Genomic DNA, 12,177 nt, shown 5'->3' with positions numbered 1-12,177 from the left:
TAATTAATCAAAATAAAATAAAAGAAGACTATTTTGGAAAATTCAAATATACGATCTTGTAGATTACATCGCACACTACCATTGTGCAAATTTCCGCGGCGATCGCGCGATCCACGGCCGAGATCTTAAGGGGGGGCCCTTTAGGCCCCCCCCCCCCCCCCCCCCAGTCTTTCGAGCTACCAAAATAGCCCAGTCTTTTTAGGGTTAAAGGGACTGTACAGTACTGGTTGAGGTAGGGATTCATGTTTTGAACATTCCTAAGTGAGATAATGAAAAGCCTCTCATGAAATATGAAAGAGCGTGTAATTTTAAGAAGGATTCAACGTTTATTTGATGAAAATTGGTTTTCAAATGGCTGAGATATCCAAAAAAGTGCTAATAATAAAAGGCGACATGCCCCAACTTTATTAGTAACTCTTTGTTTCACCTTGTTTTTGGATATCTCAGCCATTTCAAAACCGATTTTCATCGAATAAACTTTTGATACCCCTTAGAATCGCATGCTCTTTGACATCTCATAGAATGGTTTCTGAATATCTCACAAAACGTTAAAAGCTAAATCTTCACCTCGACCAGAACTGTACACACCCTTTAAGCTTTAAAATGACAAATAACTTGTTCAATTTTTTATTTTAAATTTGGGCAATCCCAACCCATTTAAAAAGTAATTAAAATAAGAAAGCGAGAGGCGTGGTTTCACAGAAATGGGAGAAAAGATGTGGTTTCACAGAAATGGGAGAAAAGAGGATTTCAAGATTAGGGTCACTCGGGTGTTCTCTGCAGAAGTATTGCTGAAAATCACAGTGAAAGCAGCACATGTCTGAAAAAGTATGGTCCAGAAAACCTATTAATATCTCAACTGTGGTCTTGTTTTAAGCTGCCAAATTTTGACAATAGGTAGAGAAGAGATCATTCTTCAGGGTAAGACAAACTTTACAAATTTGAGTCGATCAACACAAACAACACAATTGACTATTTTGGTCCTTTATAGAGAATCCTAATATCCAACTTTTTGTAAGTTTTGAGCTGGATGGTCACATACAATTTCTTCATTGCCCTGCATTGAATACTAGTCCTCACTATATTTCCTTTTTTTAAAAAGATGTTTTTGGAAAGAATTACAGCATCAGAATTGATGTAGCAATAATAGGCAATTTGAAAAAAAAAGAGAAAAAAAAGAAGGGATATAATGTAGGTGTACATCTTTTTCATATATAACTTTTTGGGAGAGTTGTAAGGTCATGGCATCAGCTCTCCATCTAAGATGTAAATGTGATTGTCACTGATATTGCTCTTTGGTGAAGACGACAAATGAAATTGTACCATTCCGTAGAACTTTTGTTTCGACGACAGTCCACTACCGCTTTAAGTTCTTAATACATTTGATTCTTTTTATGTCAGTCGACTTCTTGAAAAGAAGTAGAATTTCCCTTTCAAAATCAAAGTGCTTAGAAACATTTTATAGAGCACTGCAAAATCCTGACAGGTTACCCTGACGTCTTGGTAATACAGTGAGTCTGAAGTTCAGGGAAACAATGCTTGCTCACAGAAAATCTACATAGAAGCACACACAGACTTCAACACACCTTGACTTATCCTGCACCTTCTGTTTGATCTCAGCTAGGGCGTCTGAGGTGATGTCTCGTTCCAGGTACTCGGAGAGGGTCTCGGTGGCATTTTCCAAGTCCTTCTGATTCTCCTGTAGATGGGATGAAATTGAGACATGTAATCTCATACACAGTTTTTAAACGATAGACAACTGCAGATGAAATTTGCCCTGAAGCTTGTCATTAATCATGGCTTGGGGTTTTTATGGCATGTCAGACATCAACAAAAAGTGAACACTGAAGATATCTTCATCTCCCCTCCCCCTCCCCCCTCCCCCCCCCAAAAAAAAAAGAAAAGAAAAGAAATCTTAACAGAAAACTCAATCCATGATTCAATAATAATATGCCAGAAACCAAGATAATGCATTAAGGCACAACAGAAAAACTGAACAAGAGAAGATTTTAACAGTTTCTAAAATCTGTGATATGCCTTGTTTGTGGCCATGTTTCTTTTCTTAAAGACGAAAATGCTGTGTCTAAAAAACTGTTCTCCTTTTCACCATACATATCATATTCTTTGTTCTTAATATATTCAGTATTGCTTTCTCCCATTTACAGAACAATCAGCATTTTCACAACAAAGGACAAAGCAGCATTGAGCATCATTCTGGAGAGAGGGATAAAAATACCATCAGCAGGAAGGTAATAATGAAACTATTAACTTCTGAAATAAAAGATTGGGCACTGACACCAGTATTGAGCATCAGTGCTCCTACGGAGCCTCTGAGAAGCTGCCACGCCTACCTCGAAGATGAGGGACTGGTTGTTCTTCTTCAGGTAGAAGGCAAAGACGTAGGTGTACATGAGGGTGCTGCGGCACTGGCAGAGCACGTCAACGGCCTTCTTTAGGAACTGCACCTCGATCCACGACATGTTGTGCTGCTGCATCTCCTCCATCTTGCGCTTGATCTGGGCGTACAGCTATGTGTGTGGGGCAATTGAAAATCATGAGAATGAATTTAAGTGATGAGTTGCCAGGATGTCAGAGTGAGGGTGGTGTCCACATGTTAGCATAACTCACAAATCTCAGCAACAACACATCCAACCCCACCCGAAAAAAAACCCAAAACAAACAAACACAAAAAAACTATAAGCCACATGTTTTCCTGCACATTTAGTTCTCTTTGTCTCTTGACAGTAGGTAGAGAAAAGATTACTCTCTCAGGTAGGACAAACTTTAAAATTTGAGTTGGTCAACCCAAATTTTGGTCCATTACAGAGAATCCTTATCTGCGACTTTTTGTGGGTTTTGAGCTGGGCGGTTACATTTGTCTCAAATGAGAACACTGGCTAGCCAAGATGGTATGGCCAGAGAGACTCACCTTGTTTTCAAAGCGTAAACTCTGCATGTGGTTCATGTAGCGGTTGCAGTAGAACAGGTACCTTTCCAGAGCCTGTCTCGATCTCTGTGGATAGAGTGGAGACATGGGAACACACTATCAGACAAATGTTTGATATCATATACCGGCTAGCAGTCGCACAACACCGTACTATGTATGCATAGAATGTATGCACACAAAGATACATAAAGGTTGCCCCCTCTGCCAAAAACAAGGCAAGTGCCAAATTGTGTCTTGCCCATTCGCGTAAAAAAATTAATGTTTTTCTAACTCCCGGAAGTTAATTGACCCTGCCTATGACCTTTGACCTTGTGGTGACCTTAAACTCCCCAAGGGACATTTACCAGCCAAGTTTCATCACAAACAAACATATGGATCAAAAGTTATGAGTCATAATCGAAATGCGCCGTAAAAACCCAACATTGGGCCCTAAAAGTTCGTTGACCCCTGTCTGTGACCTTTGACCTTGTGATGATCTTCAACTCCACAAGGGACATCTACCATCCAAGTTTGTTCATAAACGGACATAGGGATCAAAAGTTATGAGCCATAATCGAAATGCAACGTAAAAACTTAACATTGGGCCCTGAAAGTTTGTTGACCCCTGTCTGTGACCTTTGACCTTGTGGTGACCTTCAACTCTCCAAGGGACATCTACCATCCAAGTTTGGTCACAAACTGATATATATACATTAAAAGTTATGAGCCATAATCGAAACGCGCCGAAAAAACTTAACATTGGGCCCTAAGGTTCATTGACCCTGCTTGTGACCTTTGATCTTGAGGTGACCTTCATGTTTGGTAAAATCTCTAACTTTGTATAACCACTCTTCCTTCCAAGTTTGATTGAAATTGAAGTCCTCAGTAGAGAGTTATTCAAGTTTTTGTAGCGTCACGGACAGACGGACGACGGACGGACAGACGCCACAGGCAATCCCTTTCGTCTCCCCGCATCTCCGGAGGGCTCGACAACAAAAAGAGGAAAAGAAGTAGAAGCTGTAGACTCTATGATGCAAGTGCAAATATAAACTTTGTATAACACTGATTTTAACATCTTACTCGAGGAAGAAGAGTTGATAATGTACAACTAAATGTACCCCTCAGTATTTGAATTACACAAATCCTTTTCCATATCATGAAAACTACATGGACTACATGCATTTTCAAGTAATGTTACACCGCTGGTCAATTCAAAGAAATCAATTATGAGCTGCCTAAATCCTAGCCAGTCTTATTCCTGAAAAAAAAAAAAATAAAAAAAACTACCCATTCCCCCCCCCCCCCTCCACACACACACATATAATGTAGACAATTACAAATAATCTCTGTAGAATCTATCCTCAAGATGAAGAGAAACAAAAACAAAAACACAAAAGAAAAAAAAATTATCACACATCTTTAAAAAAAGGATGAGGTTATTCTCTTCATGCATAAAATCTGGAATTTGCAGCAATTTTTGTTCATTCTCCAAAAATATTTGCAGCTTACCGCTTGGTTGTTTCTTGCTTTCCTTGCATCATCCTCATCATACCTATTGCAGTTATACCTGTAGAATGCAAGTAAAGTGAGCAATCAAGTAAAAGCATGCACAGATCAATACAAACAAATACGCAGTAGAGAAGGATTATCACCACAATTATAATTTTCTGTTTTATTTACTAAAGGAGAGCTCAAGGTAAAACAGACAGACGAACAAACAAACAAAATTCTACTTGCAAGGAGACAGACATACCTACCACCTACATGGGCTGTATGTCTGTATGTATCCAAGTATGTCTTTGTTTTTGTGTCAGAAGCCAGTTTCCTATTTGCGGCATAAATAGGAGCAGCAGTAGCAGCTCTGGTAAATGATCTTTTTTTTTTTTTTTTTTGAATTGCTTGCATTTATTCATATTCTGCTGTACCTCATGACCTTCATGTGATGGTGGTGGTGCATTGTCATGCAAATTATGTTTCATTGTGAGTGTGTTGGGGTTACACTGCGCATGTGTAGAGCTATTTACAACAGGTAACAGGCTGGTGCAAAAAATCAGTCTGCAAACTGTGCCTTGCGTCAATGTACACAATCTAATAGTGCACTGAGTCGCCTTGACACCACGAACATAAAGCTGTGGGTTATTTGATGTATAAGACAGGTCTACTGTACTAGAATTTCTCTCAGCTTTGAAATGTAATAGATGTCAATCAATCAAATTTTGCTGTACATCTAATGCACCAAAATCAAGTACTCTAAAAGTTGATACTTTCGCATGAGTAATTCTTCATGCTTGGCCACGTAAGATGAATTTTGTGTGCTTTTAATTCCGCAGAATCCAGACATTAACTTCTGGAACGTAGGTCCAGCAAAATCATTTGTGTGCTTTTATTTTCGGGCTAGTTTTTAATTGACTGAAATGCACGAACATGTCCACTTTAACACTACTGTAACATTGTGGTCTATGACCCCGTTAACAGCGAGTGACAAGGCTGGGCTCAGCCCGGCCTTCCTTTTACTGTAAACGCTCAAAAGGCCAAATGCGGTACCAAAAACTGCTGTGCATTTGGCCAAGCTCTGGAGGTAGTCTCGGCCTGGCCTTTTCTCACTGTAAACGCAAACTGGGCCAAATGCGGTACCAAATTGTGACTGGCACATTCCCAATAATAATCGTTTGTTTACAAGCAGAGTGCCACTACGACAAAATATTGAAAGGTTTGAATTGAAAGCCTGGGCCGAGCCCTCCACTGTAAATGGACAGAATTGTGGGGCCGAGTACCGCCCACCGGGCTCAGCCCAGCCCTGCACTGTAAATGGGGTCGATGTCAACCAATTGCAGTGAGATTACACATGAGAAAATTGAACACGACATTTTATGCAATGTAACATGTTGTGATTGAATCAAGCCCTCCAATGTACATGGTATTCATGGCTGCCTCGCATATTTGCATAATACCTGCAGTAAGTGCACATTTTGAAAAGTAACGCAAATGGCACATTATGTGACCTGAATACACACTGGCTAATGGCCACATTCCTGACCTGTCTTGTAAACTTCTGTAACGAACAATACAACTTGAACAATTGTTTTCTCAGTCTAGCATGGTAACATGACTCACCATGAAGACCCATGGGGCTCCCACGGACCTAAGCACACCCAGCAGAAGTCAGCCTGAAACAAGTGAGAAAAATGTTAATTATGTAGGGATGTTCAACTCCAGACTTTTTTATACTGTATTTAACATACAATTTTGTACCACATCATAGAAAACATTATTCTACCATGTAGCAATAAAGGCATCCTGACACTCAGCATTTACAGAGCATCATACTGTGCACAGACTATATGCAGCATTCTACACATATTTCAGACTACAAAAGTAAGCCCCTAAAAGCAGAGAAAACAGAATGGAATCTATAGGCGAGTAGAGACACAGAATCCTCGTGAACATGGGAATCAAGATGAAATCAAAACTACAAACAACTAATAAATCACAAAATGACATGGCATACACCACAAGCTTTACCTAAGAAGAGTTGTGCTATGACTTATGCTGCAAGCAGTAGGGGAAATAATATATTGACAAGAGTGGTCATGCTTTTCCTTCAATATCCTGTTGTTTGCTGACTTCCTCAATCCAAACATTCATAGCATCCAAGGATAATACTGACACTGCCAAAACCATGGCAGAGGCTACCATGACCTGATAATACCAATCATTGGAAAGGCAAACAAACTCACACTTAACTGTAGACAGTGCAAAGAAAGGGGAGTCCTTTAAAGACATATCATTCGGCTAGCACAGTCGAAAAATGATAATATGCGTGCCAGCAGCAGAAATATCATTCTGTCTGACAAGACACTGTTCCTGTTTTTCTTTTCTTGGTGATAATACTGAAGGTCAGCCATTGTCTGTGTGTAAGAACACTACGGACACCAGCCTAGTGGTCAAGCTCCTGCCAAGTGGCTGAAGAAGGGGTGGGACTGTCCTACCTTGCAGTTCTGGTTGCGGCAGACCATATGATTGCACCCGCCATCTTTCTCGATGGTCACGTGACACTTGGGACATTCCTTCGTGTTGGCAGCTATCCAGTTTGATGTTTCACTGTCGTCGTCACATTTCTTGATCCACTTCTTGAGCCACTGTGTAGAAAATAAGAACCCATGCCGCTTTATATTAGACTTCTAATCATTGATGAGATACGAAGACGGTATTCTATGTATTGTTATAATTGGGTTGTAGTCTGAAGTAGTCTGCAGTTTTGACGCATTTTGGTCCTTATCAAACTTAATTATTCTGTAGTACATGTATGATGTGCCTGAGCTTTAATAGGCCTCTTTTGACTCAATGTAATTCTACTGACTAACAATTAGTGGTCATTACAGGCAGTTTTCAGCAGCTTCCCCCCCCCCCCCCCCCCCCCCCCCCCCCGCACATGTACAAACTGACACAGTTTATCAAAGTACAACTTGTAGGAGCATACTTCAAAGTAAAGTATCACACAAACACTACAGAAGTCAGCAAGCTAAATATCACCTGCATCTTTGTGAATAAAGACATGTATAAAATGGCTGAATACCTGGACATGGGGGTAGTACACTCTGGAAGGATTATGACAAAGTTAATAGTAATGCTTCCATAATCCTTTACCAAAACAGAACAGATAATCCAAGAAACAAACACCATTGCATTTCACATACTTTATGCGACCAGCCTTTTTTTTTATATATTGTAGACAGACTGTTTTGGGTGCACCAGGTGGGTTGGGGAGGATGGCCTGAGGGCCCCAAGTCATTTAGATGGCTCATTCCAGACTCAGGCTGCCCAACCTGGTGCACCCTTACCACTCCAGTGTACGTTTTGATTTCGAGAAGTGTAATATGATGCTTGTTTTGAAGGCCGAATAAATAATAATAATAATAATAACCAGCTCACAAAGTCCAGAGAAGAAAGATCAAAGAGACTCACCATGCATTTCACTGGATCATGCCAGTTCTCGCCACAGACAAAGCTGTTTGAGGAAGCAAAAATAGAATAAAAACAAAAACACAAAACTAATATCTTTTAGTCATTCATCAAACATACACAAGAAGGTCATAGCAATGCTATGTTTGGTAAAGCTATGAGTGTGAAAGAATCAATTTGTAATGTCATAGAGCAACTGAAACTTCCATGATTTCAAAGATGACACTCTGGTTACCTGTTGTTTGAGGTTTGTTAGCACAAAGATTTACTTTTGAGTGGGGAGCTGAGATTTGTGAGACAAATATCTTCATACAATGTAGATTGCTCTTGAGGAAATACTTCAATTTGGTTTTCAAAGCACTACAGCCTAAACTCCATGCTACAGCTTGATGTAGGTCTACCACTCCATGTTTGAGTCCATTTTTATATAACAACTGAAAGTACAAACAAAACAGAAAAAAAATCACTACCAAAAACATATAAACCAAGATAGTCTTGGAATTTCAAAGCTCCCAATTTGTCTATTATGTTACAATATATGTAATGTAAATTATATAATGTGATGATGACATTGTGAAATGACACTCAAAATGGTTTGCACACAAAAACATTATGACAATTCTAATTTCTACTTAAAAAATCTAGCACTTCAGCTCCTCCCATAAAAGTCATCGGTGCTAAGTTATTTTTCTATGCCTTAAAAAAAATGATGCATAGGACTATGAGGTATTTTACTCCCTGTTATTTAACTACAAAACAGGAAATTCTGTGAAGATCACTGTGCCAATCAAAGGACAATTTGTGAAGCCAGGAAACCATTATCATCTCATAAAATATGCATGTGACTATGACCAACATCACTGTTCTAGAAACATGCCTTACCTTAGAATAACACCCCTTTCTCATTTGCATAAGATTCAATTTCAGTGAAACTTGTATCATTCTGTTTCTGCAACTTTCCCCTATTTATCAAAAGCAATATGAGCTTTAGTGACACATTTCGTTTCAAGTACACAAAGTCCAACAATTAGCACTCTCTCAACAAAAGTCCATTTATACTGCAGGGAATAATTTTCCTGGTATTGCATCATGATTTGCCATGCATTTTTACACCAATGCTACACAAACTAACTTTTGTGTAGCAGTTTTCTTTCATAGAAGTGTACAGGATACCATTTGAAATATTGTTCATCAGCTGAAGTTGCTAATAAAATTTGAGTTGGAAAATTATTCCCTGCACTGGAAATTTGAGGGTGAACAATGTGATGGATTCACAACTTGGCACAATGCCACAGCAAAGCAAAAGAACAGGCCACACTGATGAGTGTGAGAAACCACATCAATATCAACGCAAACTTTGTGGCAAAACTGAACTCACTGGCAAGACTGACAAACCCAGAGATACTAGGATTTCATTGAGTTGTAGATCACAAGGTATACTTTCCAAACAAAACTACAGTATAGTTCCATTTAGAGAACACAGCATAGCATTCAATGCCAGTGTATCCGGTTGAAAACATTGTGCACTACTCCTTACTTCAAAAAGTCCAGCAAAGTATACTGTATACACAGGTGAGCATATAAGACTACAGGCAGAGTGATCACACTGTGATGTCCATAATAAATACATCGTCCTGTTTATCCTTTTGCGAAAATAAATCTCTGAATGACATTTTGTTTTCTGTTCCTTTTGCACCATACTTAAGTCCACAATGGTTCTTGAAGAGAATATACCCTATCTCACATTGATAGGACATGTGGTACAATAAAACCAATCAATTCTGCACAGTCCATCCAACAGACCATTTGTGACCCTGCATCACAAAACCAATAAAAAGTCGCCACACATGGATTTTTAGTTAAGGGCAGATTCTGAAAGAGCAGACTATAGGCTTTAAAATGATGTTTAACTCGATTCAAATGGACTCCCCTAACCTATCTAAATACTGAAAAGAAAGCACACACTCTGGAAAAGTGTGAACTGAGGAAAGAGGTTCTGAAGTACAGGGTCTATTCAAGCGCTTAACCTGTTGAGGACGAGTCCCGGGTATACTCGGGCAGGGGTCTATGGAAAATGCATGTTGTAGCACTATCAGTCCCTCCTCAATGGGTTATTTTTTACCAAGCCATGCTAGCTGTGCGATGAAAGGGACAAAGCACAGGATGTAAACCACTGGAGCAACAACAAAAAAGGGATTGTCAGATTAAGCTGTATTCAAGCATGTTCTATTAACACATTCTGTCAATGATTAATGCCAACTTTCAAAGCAGTAGCATCATCCTTTCAAAAGTTATTAGACTTGAAAGTGAAGAGTGTGCAAAGGATTTCAAGACTGGGCCTCTAAGACATACCTGATCATTCTACTCTCCCCCAAAAAAGGATTGTAGAAAAACTGCTGAATACACACTTTCCCATTCATGTTATGATCCCAACTAAAGAATAACGTAGAAGGATAGCTTTCAGAAAATATGGAAAACTCAAGATTGACTCGGTTGACCCATTTCACCTTTTTTGAGTCCTCATATAAAATCAAAGGGTGCAACTTTTTGTTGGTTTTGTGATGCACGGTCACAATTTGTGGTGCAGCCATCAGAGTGATCACGCAACATCCATAAAAGACTGCCATTGATTGACCTCTTCTAGCAAGGAGCTTGAAGCTCCTTGCTTCTAGCTCGCTAGGCACGGTCTGCACCAAGCGGTAGATCCATCCAATTGAGGGAAAGAAGAGACTTTTACGACTGTATAGAGATCAGTGGTCTCGGTAAGAAAGAAACAACAGCCAGAAATGTGTGGTAATTTCATAAGATCCGGGTATACAGATATTTCCAGGAAAAACATTTTTTTTTTTTGCAAAAAAAGAAGAAGACAAAAACTAAAAAGTAGAGAAGAAGTACAGTGCCAATATACAACTCGAAAGGATGAAAACAAACTTTTAAAGGAAGAACCCTTTATGAGATCTCAAATCCTAAATGGCACTAGCAGCAAACTGTTATGCTTTCAATACATTGGATCCCATTACAATATCATATACATTTTCATTTCACTACAATAAAACTGAATAGCTTCCCATTTCATCTTTAAAAAAGAAACAAATATCATCATGATATGCTTTTACGGGATAAAAACTTCCTACATCAAATATCTGCAAACACAGTCCAGCATGCATAATTTCTCTTCTCTTTCCTCACCTTCTAATACAATTGCCCAGTACACAATAAACCAAATGTGGCAGAAATGTAAAGAAGACAATTTGTAGTAAAGAAGGTATTACAGGTGCCAAGAATGGTTTATGATGTATTTTGCATAAAACAGATGATGATTTTGACAATCAATGAATTACAAACCTACAGTTTGAAATGGTACTTACCAGCATGTATTTGAACAGATGCAGGTAACGGGACGAGGTTCTACATGGTTGGCCTTGAATGCGTTGGGGCAATCCGGGGCGGGGCACCACCGCATGAGTCGATTGCATTCCACAAAGCTGTTGGTGATCAGATGCTGGTATTTCAGCTTCACTTTGGCCTCTTTCACCAGCTTCCTGCAATGCGCGGGAGCAACAGGAGGGACACAGAGATATCGGAAAGGATGAGTTTTGGAGGTATTTCCTTGAAAACATACTGTAAATTCAAGGCAACGCTCTTCTGGCATGACTTCCCGTGAGCCTCTGTGTTATCTGCCCTGATTTGACAGAGTGCTAATGTCAAACGTGTCTATTGAGGGCTTCTCTCACTCCCCTTGATTCATCTTGCCGTGTCATGTTGCGTGACAGGTGCATTATTTCATCTGAATCATACAAACTCAATTTTCTAAACTGATCATATTCATATCAAATGAGCTTCCCACAATTAGCCATGAACACGGACATGGTGTATTACATTATGTTAAAAAAGAGATCCTTGAAATATTGATTCACAAAACATTCTTTTTTTTTTATCTACAGCAATCATTTCTTTGTAAAGTTTAAGGACATCAGAAAACTCTCACAAAAAATTTGCTACGCAAAACTACTGTCACCAAAAAAAAAAGTTTAAAAACTCATAGCCTGAATTGTGCGGACCGTAGTCTGTACCAGTATATCATTTCAACTGAACTTGCACATCACATAAAACTGCCCTCCCCCCCCCTCCCCCCAAAAGAAGTCATCCCAACATCATCAAAGGAATCTAAATGTCATCAAAGTTCACCTCGATTTTGATGAACCATATTCTTGCCTGTGGTTCAGTTGCTATTCAAATTATATGTATTATGCCAAAATGTCATGACAACATTAATTTTTCACAAATTC

General features: G+C 39.2%; 1 protein-coding gene across 1 annotated transcript in view; it reads right to left on the bottom strand.

The window, feature by feature from the left end:
- Positions 1–2,264: 2,264 nt before the first annotated feature.
- Positions 2,265–12,177, bottom strand: part of LOC139739963 (E3 ubiquitin-protein ligase arih1-like) — a 34,656-nt gene continuing 24,743 nt past the window's right edge. The window contains exons 6-12 of the mRNA XM_071650560.1: positions 11,257–11,430; positions 7,892–7,934; positions 6,916–7,065; positions 6,041–6,093; positions 4,436–4,493; positions 2,930–3,013; positions 2,265–2,528 (exon numbers count right to left, since the gene is read on the bottom strand). Coding sequence (XP_071506661.1) covers positions 2,265–2,528; positions 2,930–3,013; positions 4,436–4,493; positions 6,041–6,093; positions 6,916–7,065; positions 7,892–7,934; positions 11,257–11,430 — 826 coding nt within the window. The remainder of the gene's footprint in view (positions 2,529–2,929; positions 3,014–4,435; positions 4,494–6,040; positions 6,094–6,915; positions 7,066–7,891; positions 7,935–11,256; positions 11,431–12,177) is intronic.

This window comes from Diadema antillarum, unplaced genomic scaffold, assembly GCF_040938485.1.
Source record: "Diadema antillarum isolate AM-2024a unplaced genomic scaffold, OU_Dant_1.0 seq00000822_RagTag, whole genome shotgun sequence".
In the NCBI taxonomy this organism is placed as follows: domain Eukaryota; kingdom Metazoa; phylum Echinodermata; class Echinoidea; order Diadematoida; family Diadematidae; genus Diadema; species Diadema antillarum.
This window is presented reverse-complemented; position numbering and strand designations above follow the sequence as displayed.